The sequence below is a fragment of the Berghia stephanieae genome, chromosome 11 (genome assembly GCF_034508935.2).
Source record: "Berghia stephanieae isolate SIO BIC M18660-M18661 chromosome 11, UCSD_Bste_1.3, whole genome shotgun sequence".
In the NCBI taxonomy this organism is placed as follows: domain Eukaryota; kingdom Metazoa; phylum Mollusca; class Gastropoda; order Nudibranchia; family Aeolidiidae; genus Berghia; species Berghia stephanieae.
In genome coordinates this window covers 26,797,355-26,824,854 of record NC_088370.1, presented here as the reverse complement: position 1 = coordinate 26,824,854, position 27,500 = coordinate 26,797,355, and the positions used below count along the sequence as shown (strand labels likewise).

The following is a 27,500-nucleotide window of genomic DNA, read 5'->3' as shown; positions in this document are numbered from 1 at the left end:
GGCTATGATTTCAGACAAAAAATTTCCTCAAAAAAGAGAAAAAAACATTTTTCATAGTCCTTGCTAAAAAATTACGTCAAACTGCCAGTCTTAGAGGGTTCTTGTGTCAGGCGATATGTTAACGATGGTTACGCTGATGGCCACAAAAGCAAACAAATTGTGAGTTGTATTCAATAGTTCAACCAATGGAATCACTTGTTCCCTTGAGTTGTACTAACGACAACTCACTAGACGGTGCAAAAAAAAAAACTAAAAAATTACGTCAAACTATAGATAGTATGCAGATGACGTCACTCAGGCCTTTGTTATTGTTTTTGCCATCCGCGTTTGTGAGTTGTTCTCACTAAACTGTATTAACCAGACTATAAAAGTTCATGGTTACACAGAGTTTGTGTGTTGGTCCGTTATACTTCCGGATGGCAATGTTGTGAACTCCTTGGCCAAGCGCATTCTATCTATAGATAGTTCGAAGATGACGTCACTCATGCCTTTGTTATTGTTTTTTGTTGTTTTTTTGTTTTGCCATCCGCGTTTGTGAGTAATGCTCACTGAACTGTATTAACCTGACTATAAACGCTCATGGATACACACAGTTTTGTGTGTTGGTCCGTTATACTTCCGGATGGCAATGTTATGAGCTTCTTAGCCAAGCGCATACTATCTATAGACCTAATGGATTCTTGTGTCAGGCCGTCGCCATCGTTAACTTATAGTGTCTGGCACTAAATTCCAAAAGGACTGAACAAAATGCCATAATATTGTGATGTTGGGTATTTCAGAAACTGAACACTTTCTTTTTATTGTTTAATTTATTTTGAGCCCATTTTGCAATGTGAAATCCGACCAATGATACGACTGCCATCGTGTTAATATAATAATATGTTGCTTGAAAAACATATAATGAAGACCAAGTGAACAGGAAACACACACAAACACACACACACACACACACACACACAGACTCTCTCTCTCTCTTTCTCTCTCTCTTTCTCTCTCTCTCTCTCTCTCTCACTCACACACACACACACACACATACACGTGTACTTGTGTGTGTATCGGTGTTGTGTCTGATTACATAGATACTAATCAATTATAGTCTGCATACATATTAAATCATCCATCACATGGAAACATGAGACAGATCGCCCCCATTGTGAATTCGCTTCAACAGTCGTGACGTCACTTAGTCAACTGACTCTAAACTATCGGAACAATGGCGGACGCCTTTATGAAATATTTCTCCGACGAGCATAAAAGTGTATCCAGAGGAGAAAAACATTATAAATATGATCATGTTTTGACTTTTATACATTCTGATCACATGACATGTGAAAAGTTCTCGCCAGCATGAATAATAAAAAGTACCGATTTTCTTTGTTTAGAACCACGCTGCTCGCCGTTGCTGGGCGACGTGACATCAGACTATTGAATCCAATTCTGTGTGTAGGCAGTGGCCATTGTGAAAGGATTGGTTTCTGACTTCGATCACTCCTACTCTCGATAGAGGAGCGCCTCAAAAGGAAGTTCCATTTTAAAAGCACCAAACCACACCTACGACAGATTATTTTCACTTGATAATTTGAAAAGGGACATTTTTTCATAAGTAAATCCTTTCATAATGGAAGGACATTTTCTTTTCCAATTGAAATATAACCCCTCTAGTTTCTTTTTCTTTCTGCTAAATATTATATAACAAGCGTCACTGGGAGGGAGTGTTAGAGAGAGAGAGAGAGAGAGAGAGAGAGAGAGAGAGAGAGAGAGAGAGAGAGAGAGAGAGAGAGAGAGAGAGAGAGAGAGAGGGGGGGGGGGGGGGGGGAGGGAGGGAGATGGAAAGGGGGAGGGGAGGAAGAGTGGGACGAGGTGCAAAAATATTGAAGTAGGAGAGAAGAGAGAGAGAGAGAGAGAGGAGAGAGAGAGAGAGAGAGAGAGAGAGAGAGAGAGAGAGAGAGAGAGAGAGAGAGAGAGAGAGAGAGAAAACGCTGACAATGCAAATTGAAAAAAAACAATATTAATTTTAAATATGAAATGTCGGTCGGGCTAACTGCCATTCACACCACTTGATTAAATTATAACCGTGCGCAAACAATTTACGTAGGTTTAGACGCTTTTGCCATGGTGTACTGGCTGGTGCTGGTCACAGCTTGTTTGTTCTTTCTTTTTTATAATGAGATAATTTATACAAACAAATTAACTTCACAGGATACGCGTCGGTGAGAAAAGTTTTCATTGACGTCATAACCTAACATAAAAACACATCCATTCATAGTCGGGTCATCTCGATAAAAACTCCAAAGAACAACATATAAACAGCTTTCATTGGTTAGTTAAAAGGGTTCAACCAATCACATATTCGAGAATATTCCGGGGCAACGGATGGACTGTTTGTTATTCAACCTTCACCTTTCAAGCACGAGGTCACATGTGGTGTGACCTTCTTTTGATACCCGTTGTTATTTTCCAAAACCGCTGTTTACTGGTTGTCACAAGAGTTATCAAACCTAATCTGGAAGGCATAAATTAATTCGGTTGAACTTGATTATTCGAGAAATAATAAATAAACAGCTATTCAATTTTGTTTACCAGAAAAAAATATGTGTGGGTGTAGAATGAAGAAAAGCAAAATTTTTAGGTCTGGCGCTTTTTATCTATGTGCCGACGTGAACTGAGGTACCCAGTTCACGTCGCTATGTTCACAATAATATTATACTAACGAAAAGTTAGAAAATGGAAAGACTTCGGATGAGAACAAACATTTTCGGGTACAGTTTTATTTGATTTGTTTTCAACGTTCCCTCGCGTATTGTTGTACTGACGAAGAGTTTGTACCCGAAATGTCCATTGTCTGTTCTGTTTCCATCCAATACCTTTCTTTCCATGTTCACCTTTTCGATAGTATAATTTTCACAATTCCCCCCAGGTTTCAGGCAGCCCTTCACCGCTCTCTACTTTATCTATCATTTAGGACGTTCGTAGTTCAGAGTTCAGTCCCATTGAAAAGTTTTCATTCTTTCTAGTCCTTGAAGCCTCAGTCTAGACTCCAGACAGACGTCACTCGGCTCATTGACATGGATTTATTATGAATGATAATATTAATATTATAACAGATTGCATCACTGCAGCTGAGAACACGAAAACTTGAGATAAGGAACTGGATATTATAGTTTCATTTTCTTGCTTTAGACGTTTATCTTATTATCATTCGCGAAGTCCCAGGTTTGAGAATTATTGACAAGATGAGAGTGTCATTAAAATCTATCGATTTACTTGAATTGAATAAATTATTTATTGTTGGTAAAAGTTCATCTGCATACATCGTTTATACAAAAACACACTAGAACCAACCAAAAAATAAAAAATAAAAAATTAAATGATGATGATGATGATAATAATAATAATAATAATAATAATAATAATAATAATAGTAATAATAATGATAATAATAATAATAATAATAATAATAATAATAATAATAATAATAATAATAATAATAATAATAATAATAATAATAATAATAATAATAATAATAATAATTTATGTTTTATTAATAAAATCGGATTTAAAATCAGTAAGCCCCTTTAGGCTTTTCACCGACATAAGAATTTTTACTGTAAAAACTTTGGATATGAATTAAATACTTTAATACTATAAATAACAAGAAATGAAGTGAGTAGGAAAGTACCAGATGACAACAGAGAATAACATTTTTCGCAGCGGCGATGGGGGCTCGAACCCGCGACCTTACTGGTACGACAACTCCGCCTGGCCGGGGAGATCGTGACTCTACTACAAATAAATTTTACATAAATATTTACATGTTTTACAATTTTATTTGCAGGACGGGTTTTCTGGCCAAATTATTATATACGAGTTTTTCCAGAGTACAAACACATTTAACTTGTTAAGTCTAGTTAAAACCCTTTGAGACAACGTGCACTTATTTGTAGGTCTGATAACCCAATTCCTTATGGGCTCATTGTTGTAATGGAAATCTCTCTCTCTCTCTAGCTCTCTCTCTCTCTCTCTCTCTCTCTCTCTCTCTCTCTCTCTCTCTCTCACAATTAATGACGCAAATTACATATTGTCCAATTACTTGTTAAACTAGGCCCATAAGTGGGTTCGGCTGTCAGACCTGCATTTATATGTACACGCCGATTTGAGACGTACAGTCCATAGATAGCGGTAATAAGTAATAAGTCGACTTTATGATATGGATGATAGAAATAAAAGCTCAATTTCCTGTAATACGGACATGCAGGTTGTTTGTTTTTTTTTTTTTTAAACTCTCTCTTTACAATCCATTTTCAGGATTTTCCCCAAAACTTCAAACCCAACTAACACAAAGATATATTTTTTTTATCACTCAGATACAATAGCAGTAAAGTTATTGTGATAAATAATTTCTGTAGCAAAACATGCACTGTTCATTTTCTTTAAATTTTATGATTTACAAGAGAAATTTGAATAAGAAATATGTTGGTTGTATCGTAACGAATGTGAAGATTTTCCTATAGTTGGTATTTAAAAAAATATGCCTTTTGCACCACGATATCATAAGATATCGTCGCCCAGGCATTCCACGAAGGAATAAAGATAACTGATCAAACAAGACGTCTGATGTCAACAGGAATCACCCATGTTGTCCAAGTGAGCAAATTGAGGGTTAATAATCTTGCTCAAGGAAAAAAAACGAAAGTGCCTGAAGCGGGGCTCGAACCCGGGTCATCCGGGCACAATGCCTCTTCGCCGAGAGGGTTAAAGAAAGATAGAAAATAAAATTCGAACATTCATACAGAGAAATAACTACTAAACGTGCTCAACGTGCTTCACATTTCCCTAACGGACAGCAACACTTATCATGTTGGACGAGACATGACGCTTGCTAGGCGATAGTAGGCTATATTCATTGCCCCGACAGAGACAACGCTGATAACGGACAGGTACTCATTTTACGACACTTGAGACAATTGAGAGAAGAATTTGAGCAAAGAGCCTTTCCCAAGGACTCAACTAGGCACCACTCATGGCATGACTCGAATGCTGGACCTTCCGAAAATAGTAAAAAGTAATTCATGTCAATAGCTTGACATTGAAGGCAAAGTATACTTTATTTTAAATATGCGAGTCAAAAATAAAGCCATTAAAATATTTATTTGATTAGTTTTAATCACATATACGGTAACTGAAGTAATTTTTTAAAGTGTATGTACTGTAGTATGTTGATTGAATAACCTGAGACTCGTACTCTTATTATAAGATAATAGTAAAAATTGGTGACGTCACTTCCCTCGTAATGACGCATAGCAACTTGGCAACTGGTTCTAAACTATCGGAACAATGGACGACGCCCTTATGAATTACTTCTCCGACGAGCATAAAAGTATCCAGAGGAGGAAAAACATTATAAATCTGATCATGTTTTGACTTTTATACATTCTGATCACATGACATGTGAAAAGTTCTAGCCAGCAGGAAGAATAAAAAGTACCGATTTTCTTTGTTTAGAACCAAGTGGAAGCATCATGGGCGCCAGCAGGAAGAAGTGCTGAAATCTGAAACTAAAATCACGACACTTTGCCAAACCTGAAAATGTTCCTACTGAAAATGCGGCCTAAACTTTACTCTTATTTCATCACCGTTTTTATACCATTATTAAATGATTACACAGCAAACATATTGACACAATGAGGAAATTAATTTGATTTTAAAACCAACGTATAATACATAGTGAAATACTCAGGTACTCCCTCAAATGAATTACGTTTTCGGATTTTTACCGATGCTATTAGGTTATTTTACTCAAAACACTGAAACCGGATGTTTTGACTTCGAGATATATCGCGAAACCGGAATTCCGGCATGAACCGGAAAACTGGCACCCATGGGAAGCATCAATGGTCTACTTATCTTGTCAACGTCAGACTTTGGTGTGGTCGTGTGAAAGATACAGCCTGACCAGTTTTACCAGTTAACAGTCGCATTATTATTATTATTATTATTATTATTATTATTATTATTATTATTATTATTATTATTATTATTATTATTATCATCATCATTATCATTATTATTATTATTATTATTATTATTATTATTATTATTATTATTATTATTATTATTATTATTATTATATTATTATTATATTATTATTATTATTATTATTATTATTATTATTATTATTATTATTATTATTATTATTACTATTTTTTTTTTTACAAAATTTGGCCAGAAAACTCGTCCTTCAAATAAATATCAAACGATTTAAATGACTCTCGTCTTGGTACAAAAACATTCTCAAATCTGGGACTTCGCGAAGTTTTCAATGAGATTTCCAATACAACAATGAGTATGAGCGGCGAGGACGAGAGACGCATGCGCACAACCAACATGACGTTCTCTCTCTAATAACTTTTCCGCCGGTGACGTCACAGACTATGGGTGACGTCCAATCAAGGGACGCTACTCTTCCGCTAATCTCATTCCCTATTGGGGAACCAGACCTTCAAATAAGTGAATGTCGGCATTTAAGGAAGATTTTGTCCATTTTAAAGCCCTATTACTGGTATGATACGATATGATATGAAAAATAAATAGTAAATAGATAAATATTTTTTAAAAATTTTGCTTTTATATAGCGCGATATCCACTAAACGTGCTCAAAGTCAAAGCAATTTACAAAGGGTCCCTGACCAACAGCTAAACGTAACATGTAGAACGAGACATGACGCCTGTTAGGCGGTATTACAATTTTTTCGACAGAGATAACGCTGTTGACGGCCAGGTAGCTACTCATTTTACACCTGAGTACGGTGAGAGAACGTGAGTAAAGCTCGAACCCAGGACCTTCCGATCCGAAAGCGAGTGTCATACCACTAGACCACATCGCCGCAAAATAAATAGATAAATAGAAATAAATAAAATCGAATGGGTGCGATTTGAAATACGGCAGCCGCATTAGAGCATGAAAAGAAAAAAAAAGAAAAAAAAAAAAAAAGAAAGAAAATGATGTGAATTTGAAGGGAATGAGGGAAGGGAAATAATTCTCTCACTCTCACAAATGTTTATTTCCTAGTTTTCTCCCCGAGAGTGAATTTCTGAGAATTGAGAGAAACAAACGTGGTAGTTATAGTTTTCCTCCGGATGGTGAGGGGAGAAACAGATGGCGGGAGAGGAGGGAGGGGGGGGGGGGGGGGGGGGGTAAATTGTGTATGGATGAACTGGTGCCAGAAAATAAAGTTAAAGAGGAATAGTTTTCTGATTTTTAAAAATATTTTCGGGAACAGTTGAAAAAAAAAAAAAGAAAAAAACCCACAAAAACGTGAGCTTTTCTTTTATGCAGCGAATTATCCACTTACCATACTCAAAGCGTTTCACAAAGGACCCCTGGCCAAAAGCAACATGTCGCATGTAGAACGAGACATGACGTCTTTAGGCGATATTATTACATTTTTTTCCAACAGATACAACGCTGTTAACGGACAGGTATTCATTTTACACCTGAGTACGGTGAGAGAATGTGAGTAAAGAGCCTTTTCCAAGGACTCAACTGTGCGTCGAGCAAGGCTCGAACCCAATACTTTCCATCATCATCATCATCATCATCATCATCATCATCATCATCATCATCATCATCATCATCATCATTATTTTTCTTCTTCTTCTTCTTCTTCTTCTTCTTCTTCTTCTTCTTCTTCTTCTTCTTCTTCTTCTTCTTCTTCTTCTTCTTCTTCTTCTTCTTCTTCTTCTTCTTCTTCTTCGTATTATTATTATTATTATTATTATTATTATTATATTATATTATTATTATTATTATTATTATTATTATTATTATTATATTATTATTATTATTATTATTATTATTATTATTATTATTATTATTATTATTATTATTATTATTATTATTATTATTATTATTATTATCATTAGATCTATTAACATTATTATTTTTTATTATTATTATCATCATCATTATTATTACTATTTTTTTTTTTCTTCTTCTTCTTCTTCTTCTTCTTCTTCTTCTTCTTCTTCTTCTTCTTCTTCTTCTTCTTCTTCTTCTTCTTCTTCTTCTTCTTCTTCTTCTTCTTCTTCTTTCTTCTTCTTCTTCTTCTTCTTCTTCTTCTTCTTCTTCTTCTTCTTCTTCTTCTTCTTCTTCTTCTTCTTCTTCTTCTTCTTCTTCTTCTTCTTCTTCTTCTTCTTCTTCTCTCGTCTTCTTCTTCTCCTCCTCCTCCTCCTTTTATTATTATTATTATTATTATTATTATTATTATTATTATTATTATTATTTTATTATTATTATTATTATTATTATTATTATTATTATTATTATTATTATTTTTTTTTTTTTTTTTAATGTTTTGTTTAACACAAGTCTTCCTCGAAGCTCAACTGATGGAGCACTAAACTCGAAGCAAAGCGACAGTTTTGGATTCTGGGTTTCGTCGAGGTCGTCTTTTTCTTTCTTTTTCTAACTCCTTTATCCACTCTGCACGGGTAGCTGGTAGTTGGGTCTGCAGCTCTCGAAGAAAGTACCTTTCGCTAAACCAGCTGTCATATCCAAAAGCGTGGCAAGTCATCATCATGAGCCACAGGAATAAACTCGACTCCATGGGCTATGCGATTGTCTAAGAAACGCACAACAGCCAACCGGAAATGTAACGGACGAACACACAAGTTTTAGACCACAGCTATGTGGTCTTGTGGTATGACACTCACTTCACTTTCGAATCGGGAGGTCCTGAGTTCGAACCTCGCTCTTCGCATAGTTGAGTTCTTGATCTTAGAAAAACGCTCTTTACTCACATTCTCTCACCGTACTCGGGTGTAAAATGAGTACCTAGCCGTTGACATAGTTGTATCTGTCGAAAAAAAGTTGTACTATCGCCTAACACGCGTCATGTCTAGTTTTTAATGTTACGTGTTGCTGTTGGTCAGGGACCATGGTACTGTAGTTACGTCATGTCAGGAACCATTTGTAAAGCGCTTTGAGCACGTTTAGTGGATATTGTGCTATATAGAAAATATCATTGCAAACTTACAAAAGAGATTATAGTAGAATCAGAGACAGGAGGGGGGGGGGGGGGAAGAGGATCATCACGAAGACTTTTCTTCATCAGACGTCAGAATACATAAAAGAGGAGACTAGGGAGAGTCGTTTATAACAAATTGAAGTGGAAGACTAAGACAGGCCTGCCTATTACTAAATAAAATTCGTAAAATTACGTACCACATTTTAGCTCAAGTTTCAGAACTTCATGATAATCTCGAAGTCATTAAAACTTAATTGAAAATGAAAGTTGATGCCATATTACATTAGGATTGTGAAGTGTGTATTAATCATTGTTATGGTAACATGCTGATTTTTAAAGTTAAATGGGAGCGATCTATATTCATGTTTTCGTAAAAGCAGATCATCCATCATACGATTTGTTGCTGTCCAACGATTGGATATTTCTTAACAAATGTAAACACGCTGCTTTGTTGACAAATGTTATAAACATACCCATGTGTCAAGCTTAATCAAGTGACCAATCGTGATGTTTGATATTTCGAAAGCTGTGAATGTGAACACTTTTCACAAAGTGGGTCACTTTGAGCACATTTTGCAATGTGACCAATGACCTCGAGCACATGGATATAGATCATGCCCATCAAGCGACTACGATTTTTATCTCCTAAACATTACGAATTTTAAAATTATCAAGTAGGCAGGCCTGGTAAAAACTATGTTTTACAGGTTATAATCTCAAACCAACGCAAAATATTGTCCATAACAACGATGTTAAAACAAGCCCATAATAACGCTCGGATAGCAGACCTGCAAATGTGTCCACGTCGGTGGAGACAGAAGACAAAAGATGGGGTTAGAAGGAGAGCTCCCTGCCTGGCGTTGCCATCCTTTAACGATGAGCGTGTAGAAAAGTAAAGGTCATCCATGCTCTTCTTGTCGACAGATGTAAACAATAATATAAGCAATGTTAAATACATTTACAATGTGACTTATTTATGAAGAGGTGCATTTGCTTCTTGATTGAAGACAGCAAAAAGACATTTTCATGTGCCCCCTCCCCTCATAGTCATAGTCATAGGTGGTCGGTGGGTGATCGCCATGACAAATCCGAAGAAAGAACTGATCCAAAATCCTGATAAAATTTTCCCTTTTCGAGTTGCCACTACGCATTCAATTACTGAATTATTGAAAGAAATTGGGTGATGGGTAGAGAAAAGTTCCATTTTCGAGGGGGAGAAAAGAAAACAGAGGCATATTGGGAGGAGGGGTGGTGGTTGAGAAAAAAGGTATTAAAATATAAAAATGAAAATTAAGTAATGTAGGCGAGTTCAACAAAAAACAAAACAAACTGTTAGCCTTTCTTGAGCACATCGGTTTTATTTGCAAGTCAAGGCTATGGAGCTCTTCTGTGAAATTCTTTTAATTTTCACAGAGAGAAAATCACAAAAATGGGAACCACAGACGCCAATGTTCAGAATCAGCGTTCAAAATGGCGACGCCCATAACAGAACCGAATGACAGATTTGTTTTTCTTTACGACAGGCGATCCTCCGATGCACCTGAAGTAAAACTGAATCTGAATGATGTAAAGAACTTCAATGAATTTAGAGTACGAGTGAATGAGGTTGGTAGCGATTCCTATTATTTTCTTTTTTACCACATATTCTCACTCAGACTCCGACCACTAATTACAAAGACCAAGAGCCGCTCTTCAGACCAGAACCATAAACGAGCGTGAAGTGAAAGTAAAAGCGACAAAACGCAACTTGTTTTTATTAGTGGTAAAAAATCTCCCTAAAATACATTTAAATTAATTCGAACTCCGTTGATGTAATAATGTTTTGATAACCTTCCTTTTTAAAAAGAAATAAAAATTAAAATACCGGCCGACGGAAAACGTCCGTGTCCATCCATTCTCATTCATTGTCATGTATTCATTAGTCAAGAGTCACGTTAGGACCAAATATATATGTCAGTGTCAGTACTATTTTATTGGTATAGTTTTAGATCGTCAACAATCGTCTGAACTCAATGGTCATAGCCATTGTGTCCAATAGTGTGAGTAGTTGTGACTTTGGAGTCACTTAAACTTTTACACTCACTCGTCGAAAGGACAACAAAGAGAAAACTTTACTTACCGTCTTTACGGAAATAAAAAAAAAAAAAAAAAAGGGGGGGGGGGGTATACGAGCTGTTGACTGTTGAGGAAAACAATATGTCAACATGGGAATTCGAGCCAAGGCCAAGCGCTCTCTATTAATTCACTGTTCTTGTTTCTTGTTTTTTTAAAAATTTAGATATATAAACATAAAAATAATTTTTGAAATGTTGCTTTTCTCTCCCCAGTTTCAGCGATGTCAAAATTTTCTTTTTTAATTGACAGTCATAATTTTTAAATACTAATAGTCTTGGCTGTAGCAACTTGTGCTTTATCCTTTGGATATTTAAAAATGAAGTTTATTTCTAAGCTTGTAAAATTATTGCTTAATTTTATTTTGTGTACACCATGGGTAAGGTGGCTATGCTAAAATACATTTCATTAAAATGTAAAAAATGATATAATTACTATATGTTATTATTTTCTATAATTAAAACAAACAACAGAGGGGGAAAGGGGGGGGGGGGGCGCTACAATTTAATAAAGCAACTGAAAACATAAAAGAAATAAGCTAAAAAAATTCCTTCACACAAGTTTTTATATTTTATTTTTATAGAACGATACTCAATGGTAGTGATAGAATAAGAATATTTTAACCCTTGACGTACTGATTAACATATAATCAAATTGATATTTTACAGTACATATCAAATAATATATGCATAATTATTAGCCGATTGGGGTTTCAAATTGCTCAGTCAGCTGGTATAACCTGGTTTCACTAGCAAAAGTGCTGCTGTTGTATTCATCTCAGATGCTGTTGAGATTTTTAAAAAATCAATCCAGCAGTGATTGGGTAGCTGCATATATACTTAATGATATAAATTATAAAGCGCTTTACAAGTGGTCCCATTTTAACAGCAGCAATGAACGTGTCAGATCACATAACACCTGAAGGCTCTATTTTTTCTTATTCAATTGAGATAACTTATTGGAGATATGATCTATTCATATATCATTAAAACAACGAGCACGGTCATCGCAAGCTTCATATGAATCATAAATGTCAGAGGTGATGAAAAAATATGCAATGTGATCATTAGTCTTTAAAAACATAATATTTTCATTAAACTGTGCTTACCATAGACTTTCTCTTTGCAGGTCCTGCAGTTGGGTGCCAGTGAGGATTATGTAATCGCAACGACTAACAGAGTAGAAGTAAATGATGACAAATCTTTTGGTGAGAAATATTTTATAATTAACGTTATTATTTTTATTATTATTATTTTTTATTATTATTATTATTCTTATTCTTATTATTCTTATTATTATTATTCTTCTTATTATTATTATTGTTTATTATTATTATTATTATTATTATTATTATTATTATTATTATTATTATTATTATTATATTATTATTATTTTACTATTATTATTATTATTATTATTATTTTATTATTATTATTATTATTATTATTATTATTATTATTATTATTATTATATTATTATTATTATTATTATTATTATTTATTATTATTATTATTATTATTATTAGTAATTATTAATTATTATTATTGTTATTATTATACAGATATAATATCACCTCTAATTGTCTACTTTCAGACTTTCTTGAGAAGGGGGACACCCTGTACCTCCTCACGGATCTCAACCAGGAGTTGTCTGCTGCTGCCAATGAACGTGTGGATTATCTCCCTCATTATGACACTATCGTCAAGGGTGGAATGTACGAATACTATGCATCGGAAGGACAGAATCCATTACGTATGTACTACCAATTGAAATGAAACCTGTCCAGAAAAAAACAAAATAAGAAAAGATGTAATGAGATTCTGTATAAAACAGGAGATTTACTCTTAGTTTAAAAAAAAAAATTTCTTTGATACAATTTAATGCACATATTGCTGCTTGGAGCTCGAAGAAATAAATAACAATGATAAAATTGAATAGAAGCTTCAATATAATTTACGAAGACAAATGATGTGGACGTTTTGGACTTCCCCTTTGTCAACAAAACACAATGAATGAAACACTAAAGTTGAATGAGAGATGAGACAGTGGCTTTGGTAAAGTGAATAAACACAACAACAAAAAAGACAATTGATTATTTTATTTTATACAATAATTTAGAAAATTTTATCTTAAAAATTCTGACTGCTGGATAAGTCAAAAGAAATATTGTCAATCTAGAGATTGACAATATATACATGGAGGACATATTTGGGAATTTGCTTTTGAATAGAATTTGTTCAGGTCTCGATTTTAGTTGCTCTTCCATTTAGTTAATTAATCAATTTTTAAACAATCCAATTCCAGCCTATGCATTTGCTGAGTTGATAGACAACTCATTGGCAGCTACAGCTTTGAATGATGGGGCAAGACGGATCGAGATGAGACTGGTATGTTGTGTTTTCTTGATTTTTGACCAGGCGATAAACTTGTTCTTTTTTAAGACATCGAAAATCATTTTTTTTTCATTCTGGTGACCTAAAGTGATCAAAATATTAATTTAAAACGAGATGAACGTGCTACGAATCACACTTGTTGTGGTTTGTGCAATCATCTACTCTTGGTACCATACTGATATGTATGATGCTTTAAAGGATGGGGCAAGACGGATTGAGATGAGACTGGTATGATGTGTTTTCTTGAATCTTGAACAGGCAATGAGCTCGTTTTTTTTTAGACATTAAAAATCATTTTTTTTCATTCAGGCGACTTAAAGTGATCAATATATTTATTTAAAACGAAATGGACATCATGCTATGAATCACACTTGTAGTATCATAACCTCCCCCCCCCAAAAAAAAAACAAAACAACCAAACAAAAAACCCCCTCCAAATTTCGACAGGCTCTACTAACCTGTCAATTGCGGCTATGTGGTCTAGTGGTATGACACTCACTTTCTGATCGGAAGCTCCTGGGTTCGAGCCTCGTTCGGTGCATAGATGAGTCTTTACTCACATTCTCTCATCGTACTCGGGTGTAAAATGAGTACCTGGCCATTAACAGCGTTGTCTCTGTTCGAGAAAAAATTGTAATATCGCCTAAAATGCGTCATGCCCCATCCTACATGTTAAATGTTGCTGTTGGCCAGGGACCCCTTGTAAAGCACTTTGAGTACGTTTAGTGGATATTGCGCTATAAAAGCTCAATTTTTTTTTTTTCGTTCTTAAAGTCTCCTATGATTTATGAATGTTACAATTATAGAGCCCCAAGTCTACCTATTCGTCCCTTTGTGTTGTACACAATCTTCCTTTTTATTAGTCGTTGAAACGACCTTAAAGTGAAGCAAGCAATATTAAACTTTTAAAATGAATACAAAACCAACTCAACTTTACAGCACAGGAAGAAAGCAAAATAAAAGCATTCACAAATTCATTTATTCCAACATCACTTACCTCAAAACACAGCCTACCTATTTGATAATTAATATTTCATTAAAAAAAAACAAACAAAAAATCATTGATACACAATACAAGTATTACAGAAATTAGGGGTGGATACCTTATTGATTTTATTTTGTACAATTGTCTACTGCAGATATTAGATGATTCAGCCATCAGTAAAAACTGTGTCATCTTTATAGACAACGGGAAAGGCATGACATCCAAACAGCTTAACAACTGGGCTATCTACAGACTTTCCAAATTCACACGCAGGGAGCATCACCAAGATAAATGGTATCTGGAAGTTAAATTTCATTTGTTTCGACACTCAGTTTTTGACATTACTGTTATCATCATCATCATCATCATCATCATCATCATCATAGTCAATACATTCTTCTTCTTCTTCTTTTTCTTCTTCTCCTTCTTCTTCTTCTTCTTCTTCTTCTTCTTCTTCTTCTTCTTCTTCTTCTTCTTCTTCTTCTTCTTCTTCTTCTTCTTCTTCTTCTTCTTCTTCTTCTTCTTCTTCTTCTTCTTATCACCATCATCAATGCCTCATCATCATCATCATCATCATAATCAATCCGTTTTCATCAATGCATCATTATCTTGATCATCATCATCATTATTCTCTTTCCTGTAACTCCTTCCTGCCTCCTAATTTTAATAAATTTTCTCACATTCTCTTCATCATCATCAACATCATCTTCCAGTGGCCCTGGCAATGCTGACAACTCATTCAATCTGGCTGAGACCTGGTCTCCTCGTTTTATGAATAGTGATATCTCATACTTTGGAGTTGGCGGCAAGCAGGCCATCTTTTTCATCGGTACATCAGCCAGGGTAAGAAATCTTCATCTCTATTTACATTTACTTCAGTGGGCCGACAACTTACCATACATGCAGGAAGAATCCTGGGCTATTTGTAAAAAGTCTTCCAATTCCCCTTTATCCGTTGTTCCTCCTTTCTATGCAGCTTTCTGTTCTCGTCCTAAAATTAGGTAGCTTGGTTTTGCCAGGCCATGGCTGGGGTCCTTTATAGCAAGGGAAGCAGTCAGGTGTTTGTAATCTCTCTTCGATTTTGTATTAAAAACTTGGTAAAAATTGGTGCAGTATAAACTTTAAAAAATCAAATTTAACAATTTGACAATTCTGTACCATTTTAAAGTGACATCTATTGCAGTAAGGGGTAAAATCCAACATTTTAACTCAAAATTTCCAAAATGTCACAAATTGTGCCTAATGTGCTCCATGAATGCTCACTTTATGCTATGGATGCAGGCATCGATACACAGATACTTTATGGCAATGCAGATGGCCTTCAGACGATGGTGGAATATATTACCAGCATCTGAATCCAGCTTTGATCTACTTTGGGAGAATGCAAGAGGAAGAAGAGTTGATATGTATATTTTTGTGTTTTTTTTTTCATGAAATTTAGATTTCATCTTTGTTGTTAATTGCAGGTCTGAAGTTAATGTCAGAATCTTTTCTGTTCTTTATTATGTTGAACATTGTTGATGACCAGATGGGTTTTGATAAAATTCTAGCAGAGGGCCGAGCCTTTGGGTAATGCACATCACATAGATTACCCCTCTAGGCAAGTGTGAATGAGTATCTTTCTGTAGGAACTGATGGATACTGTGAGTGTCCATTACAAAAAGGATGCCTTCAGGGTCTGAAAATTTGGTACTGTATGGCTTGCTAAGACGAATTATGAAGAACTGTAAAGTGCATGGTCAAATCGTGGCAATACAACATAAATAGATTGTTAATATTGTCCAAAAATTTTTTTTTCGTAAATAAAATAGTTTTAACGATTCATAAATTTATGTTTCCTGTATTGAAAACAGATGATCAGTAAACCAAAGAGTTCCAAAGATGTGCATGAATTGATCATTTCTAAAGATGAGTTTGAGAAGCGTGAAAAGAACAAACAGTCGATTTACACAGGTTACATCAGAAATAGGAAGGTAAAGATTTTTTTATGCTATGACAAACCCTTGCTGATATATTTATTTTTCTTTAAATTATCATTTTATGAATTTACATAAACTGTCCTGCTTTGTGGTCTAGTGGTGGTAAGACATTCAACCTGTTACCTGTAGATCCTGAGTTTAAACTGCTGTATGTGTCATTAAATTGAATCCTTAGAAGAGTCTCATTATTCATATTTTTTTACCATTAAAAAAAAAAAAAAAAATCACATCCATCAAACAAATTTCTGATGTCAACAAGAATCACCCATCCAGAGTGAACAAATTGGAAGCTAATAATCTTGATCGAGAAAAAAAAAAAGAAAGTGCCCCCATTATGACTCGAACTCAGGACTTCCCAGATTACAGTGCAATGTGTTTACCGATCAGCGACTTCACCCCCCACCCATTTGTCATATTTATTTTAATGTTGAAATGAGTATCTGGCCAGTGACATGCAGTTTAATGTCTAATAGAGGTCTTGTCTTGTCCTACACCTTCATTGTTGCTATTTGCTTGGGATGTCTTGGAAAACACTTGGAGCACATTTAATGGATAAAATTCTCTTTATCAAAATTACTTTTAAACAAAAAAAATTGTCAGTTGTAACTTATCTGATTAATTTTATTTTCCTTTCAATATCAATTTTTAAGTAGCTTTGGTTCTGGTCAAAATATTTTTTTCATTATTTCAATGTTGAAGGATGTCTTAAGAATTACTTTACTAAATGTGGAAAAAATTATGAAAATCTGATACAATACATTTTCAAACATTTTTATTTTGGTATCAAATGATAAGTGAATCTTTTTTCAAAGAATTATCTCGCCTCTCACCTTCCAATTTAACAGCCTGGAGATGCAAGCCACGTATCATCAGAGGAAGAAAACCTGTTGCGTTTGATATCTGAGGAAAACAACAGGGATAGTTTCACAGCTGTGGTCATTCAGGGCATCAACCAGCAACACCTCTCGTTTCTCAAGCACAATTTTAAAATGTGGACAAGGCAGCTAGCGTGAGTATAGTATCAGGCCCTTCAGTGTGTAGTCGCTGTATGTCAACACGTCGCTCCACTAACTCTGCAATGTATGTTAGCGGCTAATGCCTGCTGTCTGTGGGGATTGGTGCGTTACAAATGTCATCCATTATCATTTTAGTTTTCAGAAGATCTGAGACTCGTTACCCATACAGATTTAAGCACAGGGTTGCCAATTTTCCGTATATTTACGGAATTCAGTACGTAATAAAGCCTCAGTATATTTTCAAATCACCGGCTAAAAAAACAGAAGAAAGAAAAGCAACTGTACACAATGTCTTTTTACTGGAGTTCAGCACACAGAAAGGGGTCCATTTATGTGTTTGCGGAAAAGTTAGGGAAATTTTTGCCTCCTAAATTGGCAACCCTGTAATAATGCTCTTTGTATTGCTACAAAGCTAACAACTAGCTAACCTTTCTCCAGCATAACCTTTTATTGTGTCCCAGGATGGTAAAAGAACAATGCTAAACCTCACTGATAAGAGGGAACAGCGTAGCACAGGGTACAGTGTTTACTTCGTACCCGAAAGGTACCCGAGGAAGTCACCTCGCCCTATTCAATTTTCGGCGTTGCACTGCGGCTGACGCCTGGGTTATTCCAGTCTTCCCTTGGAATAGACCCAAGAGAAAATTTTTCCCTATGGGACGAATAAAGAAATAATAAAACCCATTTAGTATGAAATTTTACCATCTGTCATTGATGAATTTTGTTTGTTGACGACTAATTTTGAAATTTTCAAGTAGGCATGAATGCTTAAATAAAGATTAAAAAAAAAAGAATGCAATTAAAAAACATGTATTAGTTTTCTATGACTGTCTGTAAAACAAAAGTTTTTCTTTTTGTTTTCTTTCAGACACATCTATCACTTTTACCTCCATGGTCCTGATGGCAACCGATTGCCAGGTGCAGATGGCAAGGGGGACAATTCGTGTAATCCATTCAACAACATTGACATTCGGGTAAGTTGTCTGCTTTCCTCATGAGTTTGCTCTACCGCAGCGGACCAGCCATTCTCTCATATTCATGCTATGGGTTTAGGTAAAATACTCGCAACATCTGCCAGCCAGATATATTGTACCAACACACAAAACACTGTGTAATATTAAACGTTTATAGTCTGATTATTACAATTCAGTGAGAACTACTTATAAATATGGCTGGCTAAAAACAATAACAAAGAGCTCAGTGACGTCACTTTCGTTTTATTTCTATAAGATCAATAATAGGAAACGATATTTTCAAGGATGTGATAAGGGGGGTGCAAATTTGGTAAAATTCAAATACTTTTCCTCTAGAATCGGATTAAAAAAAAACTAAACTTAGATGATCACATCAACTAACTCAACCCCACCACCAACTATCTCGTAATTTGGTACCACACAAGGGGAAGAATTATGTAAAAAATTTCACTTTTTCAAATTTTACACACTTTAAGAAAGGTCCTTCAGCCCCAATAGGCCCAAGGTGCTAGAGTTTATCCTGGTTTCCATAGCGTGAAACGGACAATAGCAATTGTTTCTACACTTTGAATAGGACACTACCCTATCGCAAAATACTTTCCATCTCATCTAAGAGATCCAGCTACCCAATCACACTTCTTTTCTGAAGCCAGGGTAAGAAAAATATCTCAGTCCCTTTGCATGTGAAGCAAGTGCCCTAACAACTGAGCTATCAGTAATCCACAATATACACACTTATCTAACCCTATATTTCTTAGACTGTAGCTTATTGAAAATGAAAGACTAGCATCCTATCCAAAGCAATTGCTATTTTCCGTTTCACACTTTAGAAACGTAATAAACTCCGACTCCATGTCCCTAATGGCTTTGAAGGACTACAAGATGCTTATACTATGAAGTCTGCAGTTGGAGTCAAAATTTCGTAGTTCTATAGATTTGTCTGTATTAGTAGGTCGGCCACTTTTAATATAAATAATGGTTGATTGCTGTATTGATGTGATTTTAAAATTTATTTTACCTTTTAGTGAAGGATCTCCACTTGTTTCACTCACAGGCCAGGCTATTCCTTGTGCAATAAATTATTAACTCACTCAACCCTAACACCGACTATATCCGTAGTTTACCCAGGTTACTTTTACCCCATGCCTATTTATTACATTTTTATGAGACAAATTATAGGCGTACTATCAAAGCTTACCCAGGTTACTTTTACCCCATGCCTATTTATTACATTTTTATGAGACAAATTATAGGCATACTATCAAAGCTAATGTCATTTTAGCTTTTGCATTATAATAGTAGTTGAATAAAGCTATCTATGCACATGCCCATTTTTAATACATTTTTTTCCCATTTTGAAAAGTAGCAAAAATCTATAGGATTGAGTGAGTTAAACTATAAAATTTTTACTTTCCAGGTTTCGGTCCATGTGCGAGGAAACCCGAATCCTAAAACAATAAACCTGAGGGACATAGAGGATGACATGCAGACGCAGTACACCCGTTCCTCTGTCAGCACGTTTGAGTTCAAGGCTGCTGTGGATGGCACAACGGCTGTAGAGGGACTCATCCGCTATCATCCATTCCTCTATGACAGGGAGACTTATCCACTGGATATCTACGGCCCGAGATGTGAGTTTGATGAAGGCTTAACAAATATTTTTATTAAAAGATTGTTTCCATTTGTCATAGTTAAGCATATGTTACAGTGAATGACATAATCAGTCGGATGCTGAAAAGGTTTGAACTGAGATATTGCCAAGTTTAGTTAGAAGGTCAATTTTTATCCAATTCTTGTCATAAATGATTAAATCAACCATTTTTGTATGTCTTCGGGAAATATCAAAACTTAATTTCACTTTAAAATATTTTTTACCTCTAGGCAAGTTGAAAAAGTATGAAATTTAAGAAAAGTTGCTGGATACCTTTCCCATACATCTGACCATAACTTCATTAAAAAATCACCCGATTTACTTCAAATAAAGATTAAAATGCTCTGGTGAGCATATTCTTTCAGAGAATGCTAAAAATGTAAATCCAAAATTTTCACCTTCCGACTGATTATGTCATGCACTGACACATATAAGTGCACTCGTCTCTGATCATAATTCATTTGCATAGGGAGCGTTTTAGTCAGGGCATTTGATTCTGATCATAATTCATTTTCAGAGGGAACGTTTTAGTCATCAGTGCACTTGACTCTGATCATAATTCATTTTCAGAGGGAGTGTTTTAGTCAGTGCCCTTGACTATGATCATAATTCATTTTCATAGGGAGCATTTTAGTCAGTATTAGTCACCTTATGGTTCAATATGTAACCTATTATTAGTCCTCTGAAGGGTTGGGTGCATACACACTTTCAATGATTTTGGAACTGGAAATGTAGGTTTGACGTCACGCTTTTCTGCCATATTTGTTTGAGAAAAATGTAAATGATGATGGAGGTAAAAGTAACCACTGTCAAATACTGAGATAGTCTGTGCTAGTAGTATTGAGGGAGCTAATAGAATGAAATTGATAACCTGACTACTACTTCCTGTCCCCAGTGGAGCCTGAACCGGTAGATGACCACGGCTATGCTATCAATGACAGACCAGCCAGGGGGAGACGACCGATTTTTGAAACGTTTTGGAATGGACGACTCATCCCATATACCTTGATTAACGAGTAAGTGGCGTTTTTTTTTTTGTTAGGGAGTTTTGAATATTTAACCAATTAAAAAAAAAAATTATTTTCTTTTTAAAAAAAATTAATTTGATTTTTAATTTTCAGAATGAAATGCTTTTAAAAATTTTTTCTCACTTTCTTACAGATTTGACTGGTGTTCTGCCCCCAAAAAACAGAAAAACATTCCAGACGAGTGCTTTAACAGGTGAAAACAATCATTTCGTAGAGAAGAAAAGTTTTGCATATGAAATATTTCTAGCTCAAAGGTTTCTTAAACCAACAATAAAAACAAATCAAAAGTGAAATCTAAGCTGCTAAAAGCTGTGGACTGTAAAAAGCGATAAACAAAAATGAAAATAACTGCTTCGAAAAATAAAATCCCAAACACTGAACGTCTTGAATAAAAACCCTTCCTCAGGGAATAGCAAAAAAAAAAAAAAAAAAAAAAAAAAAATTATATATTACTTAAAGTACTTCTACTAACAGAGAAATATTTGGCAAGTTTCGTCAGCTAGTCATACAGAGCTGCCTACCTGAAATGTCACAATAAATAGCGTTACAAATCAATTATTTACCCTCAGTATAATCAAAATATGCTCCATAGTTCTAAATACAGTTTCTAAGCAACCAAACTCTCCTTTTCAACAAGATTTATTGATTCAAAAACGTCAATGCTGTTCTCTAGCTGGAGCCAAAATTCATAATTCTCCTAATTTTTAGTAGTCCTATGCTGGTCTAGTCATGTGATCTTCAAAGAGTTAGGTCTCTTTATGATTGGTCTCTGTCTAATAATTATTATTATTATTATCATCATCATCATCATCATCATCATCATCATCATCATCATCATCACGAATGCTTCCTTTCACTGTCACCAGAATATCAGGAGTTCTGTGGACCAACGACAACTTTAAAGTCAGCACCAACAAGTTGACTTTTCTGGACTTGGAAATGAAACTCAAGGAAAAAACAACCAATTTCGTCAGGATGGTTAATGGTCATGTAAGTGAGGACTTTTTCACTCACTGTTATTTCACATTGGGTCTTTGGTGTCGTATTCATCGTTCTTTGTTGCTGCCAGAAATGTTCAGACTTTTTTTTTGATTTTCACATATTTTAGAGCTGATTTTCACATATTTTAGAGCTGATTTTCACATATTTTAGAGCACTTATGTATACATCTTGGTCTGTGGTTATTCCATATGTTTTAAGTTGGTTCCTCTGATGTCTCTATCTCAAGACTTTTTTTCCCCTCAATTCCTTTCTTACTCTTTAAAACTGTCTTTTGATGTAGTTAAAAGTTTGATTTAAAAAGAGGACCATAGTTATTGTTTGCAAGTTCTTGAAATTTACTCTCAGAACATATAATTTCTTGGCCCTGTCATGGCGTGATTTTCAAAATTCCTCATTCCCCACCTTGATCCCCTACCAGGACTGTGTCTCTCTGGACCCTGTTGGGGGCCTTAGTGCTCCCCCCCCCCCCCCATCAGACCTGGCAATTTTCCTTACTCTTTTGGATTTGGGCATTGGAAGCAATGTTTTTACTTTGATGATTATGACAAGTTGTGATTTTTTTTTTTTAATTCGTGGCTACTTATTTAGATTTGATTCACCCATAACTCTTTCAGCGCTGAGGCTATATTCGCATTTCAGTCACAAAATGGCTGACACCTGATTGAGGCAGCGTGAGAATGACAATCTAAGACAAAGCGACCTTCGAATTCGCCACAATATCTTAATTAAGATCGCCCCTCTAGAGCCAACTGAATTTTCTGATGAAAGAAATGATACCAATGGTTCAATTCATAGTACTTTTGTAGACAATAGGATTGGATTACATTATTATTTTTGTCTTTTAAGACTGGCTGCACTGTGCAGTCATTGGCCAGTAGAACAGATTCTGCACTGGACTCACAGTACGGTCAATGGCGCTGAAAGAGTTAATATGCATCACTCTATTTATTTATTTTTTTCATTTTCAGGAAAAACGTACTCAAATAGAACGAGAGTTCCATTCTTGGCTGAAGGAGTGCAGTGACATTCACGACAAACAGATCATGTTTTCTGGCTGTAAAGGCGTGGTCCGACGACCCGACCTGCCCAAACACAAGGGCTATCCTTGGACCAAGTTTGAGTCGGTGGAGTGGGATGGAAAAGTCTACAAAGCTGGAGATTTGGTACTGAAGCTGGTTTGACTTGTAGAACAATGAAACATAAATTTCCAAAACCTGTTACTCATCAGAGTGAAGTAGTCCATTAGACCCATGGAGTCGGGGTTTATCCCGGTTTTTATAGCGTGAAATGGACAACAGCAATTGCTTACTACCCTTTGGATAAGACAACTAGTCTATCACTAAGTACTTTTTGTATATGATAACAGACCCAACTACACAATCACAGCTAGGTAGACAGTGGGTATCAGAAAAAAAAATCTCGATTTCACCCATGATCGATCTATGTCCCTTTGTGCCAATGTGCAAATTTCCCCAGGCATGGAATGTGTAGTAAAGTCATGGGCACCCTGTTTCATTGATTAGATGCTGTTTTGGCCTAAATATACATACCAAACATGCATAGGTCGTGGGCTCAAAGATGGAGTTTGAGTTGGAAGAAAAAACGATCAAAGTATTTTCAATATTTCGGCCTCACATTTTGTTTGATGCAATGGTAGTGTGGTTAAAGAACTTATTTTACGCACTTATTGGTTGTCCTTGTGGTTTTCTTGGTTTTGATCGGTAATTCAGATGTTATAGATGATTTTTCAACTGAAATATCGTTTTTTGGGTTTCCATTGTTTTCCCCTTTTTCTTGGTTTCACTTTGTTCAACTTTGACTTCATATATCGAATGAAAACATTAGTGAAAATCATGTTTTTTGGTTTGATGCTGATTTTCAGATGGAAAGATTTATGTTTTGCTGTTTTTTTTTGTTTTTTTTTGTGACATTAGATTTTTCTGTTTTTGATTCAGGTTCGAATATTGAGAACCATGCCCCTTCTCCATGGTTCTATCAAGGCATTCTATCTATATGGGGAATTTGAAGACAACGTGTTTGGTATGGGAGGCGATATTGAGATTGCTCAGGTAAGATTTGATGACAGAATGATTTTTGGTGGATAGTGGTGGTGGTGGTGAGTGAGTGAGTGATGATGATGATGATGATGATGATGATGATAGAGGCAGAGGATGATGATGATATTGGTAGTGTTACTTATGATTATAATGATTATGTTTCTACTGTTAATGATGATAATGCTGCTGCCGATGATGATAGTGGTAATGTTGCTGATGATGATAGCTAGTGTTGGTGATGATGAAGATGATGATGATGGTAGTGATAATATTGCTGATGATGATAGCTGATGTGGGTGATGATGAAGATTATGATGATGATAGTGATAATGTTGCTGATGATGATTGCTGGTGGTGGTGATGATAATAATGATACTGTTGATATGGTGATGGTGATTATTATTATTATTATTATTATTATTATTATTATTATTATTATTATTATTATTATTATTATTATTATCATTATTATGATGATGATGATGATGATACTATTTTTCAACAGTGTTGCTATGGTAATTGATCATTCTGTTTTTTTGCCCAGGAGCCCAGATCGATTTACACAGATGTGAAGTTTGTGTCTCTCAGCAAGCTGGACAGAGGTGCCTCCAATGCTCAAGTCAGGAAATACATAGAGGACGAAGAGGCCAAGTAAGTCATGACTTTTTACAGACGTGCCAAGTTACACATTTATTAGTTCATATAGATTTATTCAAGAATAATTTTTTGGGGGAATTTCAAAACTAGCCAAAATGCTTATGTTTTTCTCAAGATTCAGATTTTAAAAACCAAAATTTTCAACAAATATTGGTAAAAAGTAACTGATAGAATAAATATAACAGTTTCGAAAAGAACAAAATCCCACACACAGAATGTTTTGGGATCAAAACCCTTCTTCAGCCAATAACAAAAGCAATAAAAACATTAATATATCGCTTAAAATCCATTCAGATGGCAGAGAAATATTTTGCTTGGTTCTCTGCAAGTGAAACGATCTTGACAGTTGAAGATTGTTAGTTTTGTAAAAAAAATAAAAAATTGAATATTTAACCAGTTTGAAGTATACGACAACAATACTGAAGTATTTAAAGTAACGATTCACAGAAATGAGGATATGTTTCATGCATTTTAAGTTGTACTGATTTTTTAAAAATTGAAAATTGTCATATCTTTTTAATCAGGATTTTTTCTCTAAAAAATAATTCTTCAAGTTGTTTTCTGTGAAATCTGTCTAAATTTTGTTCTTCGGCTTCAGCTCAGTGCCCATGTTCATGTTCGGCAGTTGTACATACATGAGCACTGATTTTACGGTATAAGGGTTGTTTGTAATTTCTATATTCCTTTATGAATTCTTAGTCACCGGCATTTTGTGCTGCAGCTTGTTTTAAAAAAAGATTTATTATTGTGCAGCTATGTGGTCTTGTGGTATGACACTCGCTTTCGGATCGGAAAGTCCTGGGTTCGAGCCTCGCTCGGCGCATAGTTGAGTCCTTGGGGAAGGCTCTCTACTCACATTCTCTCACCGTACTCAGGTGTAACAAAGTTGTCTCTGTCCGAAAAAATTGTAATATCGCCTAACAGGCGTCGTGTCCCTTCCTAAATGCTAAATGTTGCTGTTGGCTAGAGACCCCTTGTAAAGCACTTTGAACACATTTAGTGGATATTGCGCTATATAAGCTCAATTCAATTCAATTATTTTTTTTTTTTTTTTTTTTTTTTTGTGAAAGCTTATATTACTTTTTGCTCATTAAAAATACCCCCCAAAAACCCCCCTGAAAATTTGACCATATTATCTCCAGACTTCCAGACCACCTGGTGGTCAGCTGGCCTAATGGGATGGAGATGAAACAGAACGACAAGCACCATGTGGGCGTCACCATTGGTAAGTCTTGTTTTATTTTAACACTAAGGTGGAAATTTCTAACAAGTTTATCAGTTTACTGATGAAATAGACTCCAGAGGGCAAAAATATTGAACAATAGTCTATTGGATTGGAGGGGGTTCCCATTAGCTCTGTTGTTAGACTACTCGCTTCACACACAAAGGGATCAAGATCGATCCTGGATGCAGGCAAGATTTTTTTCTGACTCCAGTCCAGCCAGCAGTAATTGGGTAGCTGGGTCTGTTAGATCTATGAGAAAGTATTTTGCGATAGATTTGTATCCTCTACATAAGAATAGGATTTCAAGTTTTTCTTGAAAACAGACAATGATTTGGATTCTCGGATGCTCTGTGGAATGGTGTTCAATACAGACGGACCAAAATGCGAAAAGGACCTTGTTCCCGCCTTTGTACGAATGCGTGGGATAGCCAAACGGGTGGTGTCATTGGAGGAATGCAAAGGTCTGGTTGTCGAATATTTCTTTCGAGTTCTGAGAGGTAGGGAGGGGCAGTGTTTTCCAGACAACGATAAATAGCGAGCAATAGTTGTTGCCTGTTTCATGCTATAGAAACCGGGACCTGCTCCATAGGCCTAATGGCTCTACTTTATTTTGAAAATCTGCAGGATTATTCTGTCTTCTGCTATTATTTTGGTGCTACACGGCCAGATTTGGAAATGTATTTCAATATTCATTCCAGAGAAATGAATAGAAACTAGATTGAAAAATACTTTTCAACAGCATTTCAAAATGATTTTTAATATTCATGTGTTTTTGTGTTGCACGTTACGAATAAGACCCCTTATCTGTCCTTGATGTAGGAAGATTTTTGAGTTACATTCATATGGCTGTTGTAACCTTTTTTTTTTTTTTTTTTTTCCAGGCGATATGAAAGTTGAAATCAGTAACAAGAAGGGGGAGAAGATATCCAAAATTCCAGGTTCTGCAGCAGGTGCCAAGAAACTTTTGGTGGAACTCAAACTGATTTGGCATTGTAAGTTGTCATTTCTTCTTCCGGTGGTTTAAAAAATATAATGTTTTTTCTTATCTTATCTTCACTTATCATATCTTATCCTATTTTTTCTTCACTTACCTTATCTTATCTTATCTTCTAAATGGCAAAATAGGATAATATATCCTTTCAATGCCTTATACATGACATGATCTTGAAACAGTCTTACTAAATCACACTTGTTTTTGATTACGACAAACATAATCATTTTAATTTCATAATGAATTCAATTCTGTGTCAATTAACTCTTAAAGGTTGAAAGTTGGAGATTCTCATCCATGTTACTTTGTAATATCCTGAGGTTCATGTTCTCTTATTTCCTTCTTTTTCTTATTTCATTTTCACCCAGCCTCACTCTATTTTTAACTCCCATCTCTAAATGATT

The 27,500-nt window shown here is 35.2% G+C and overlaps 1 protein-coding gene across 1 annotated transcript in view; it reads left to right on the top strand.

Moving 5' to 3' along the window:
• Positions 1-10,462: 10,462 nt before the first annotated feature.
• The window catches only part of LOC144957049 (structural maintenance of chromosomes flexible hinge domain-containing protein 1-like), a 62,535-nt gene continuing 45,497 nt past the window's right edge, over positions 10,463-27,500 (top strand). Inside the window, exons 1-18 of the mRNA XM_078887996.1 lie at positions 10,463-10,631; positions 12,267-12,345; positions 12,732-12,890; positions 13,443-13,525; positions 14,671-14,810; positions 15,230-15,359; positions 16,370-16,489; positions 17,341-17,504; positions 18,380-18,485; positions 19,903-20,116; positions 21,032-21,152; positions 21,298-21,357; positions 22,031-22,154; positions 23,135-23,329; positions 24,122-24,235; positions 24,768-24,874; positions 26,023-26,105; positions 26,987-27,097. Coding sequence (XP_078744122.1) covers positions 10,497-10,631; positions 12,267-12,345; positions 12,732-12,890; positions 13,443-13,525; positions 14,671-14,810; positions 15,230-15,359; positions 16,370-16,489; positions 17,341-17,504; positions 18,380-18,485; positions 19,903-20,116; positions 21,032-21,152; positions 21,298-21,357; positions 22,031-22,154; positions 23,135-23,329; positions 24,122-24,235; positions 24,768-24,874; positions 26,023-26,105; positions 26,987-27,097 — 2,245 coding nt within the window. The 5' untranslated portion in view covers positions 10,463-10,496. The remainder of the gene's footprint in view (positions 10,632-12,266; positions 12,346-12,731; positions 12,891-13,442; positions 13,526-14,670; positions 14,811-15,229; positions 15,360-16,369; positions 16,490-17,340; positions 17,505-18,379; positions 18,486-19,902; positions 20,117-21,031; positions 21,153-21,297; positions 21,358-22,030; positions 22,155-23,134; positions 23,330-24,121; positions 24,236-24,767; positions 24,875-26,022; positions 26,106-26,986; positions 27,098-27,500) is intronic.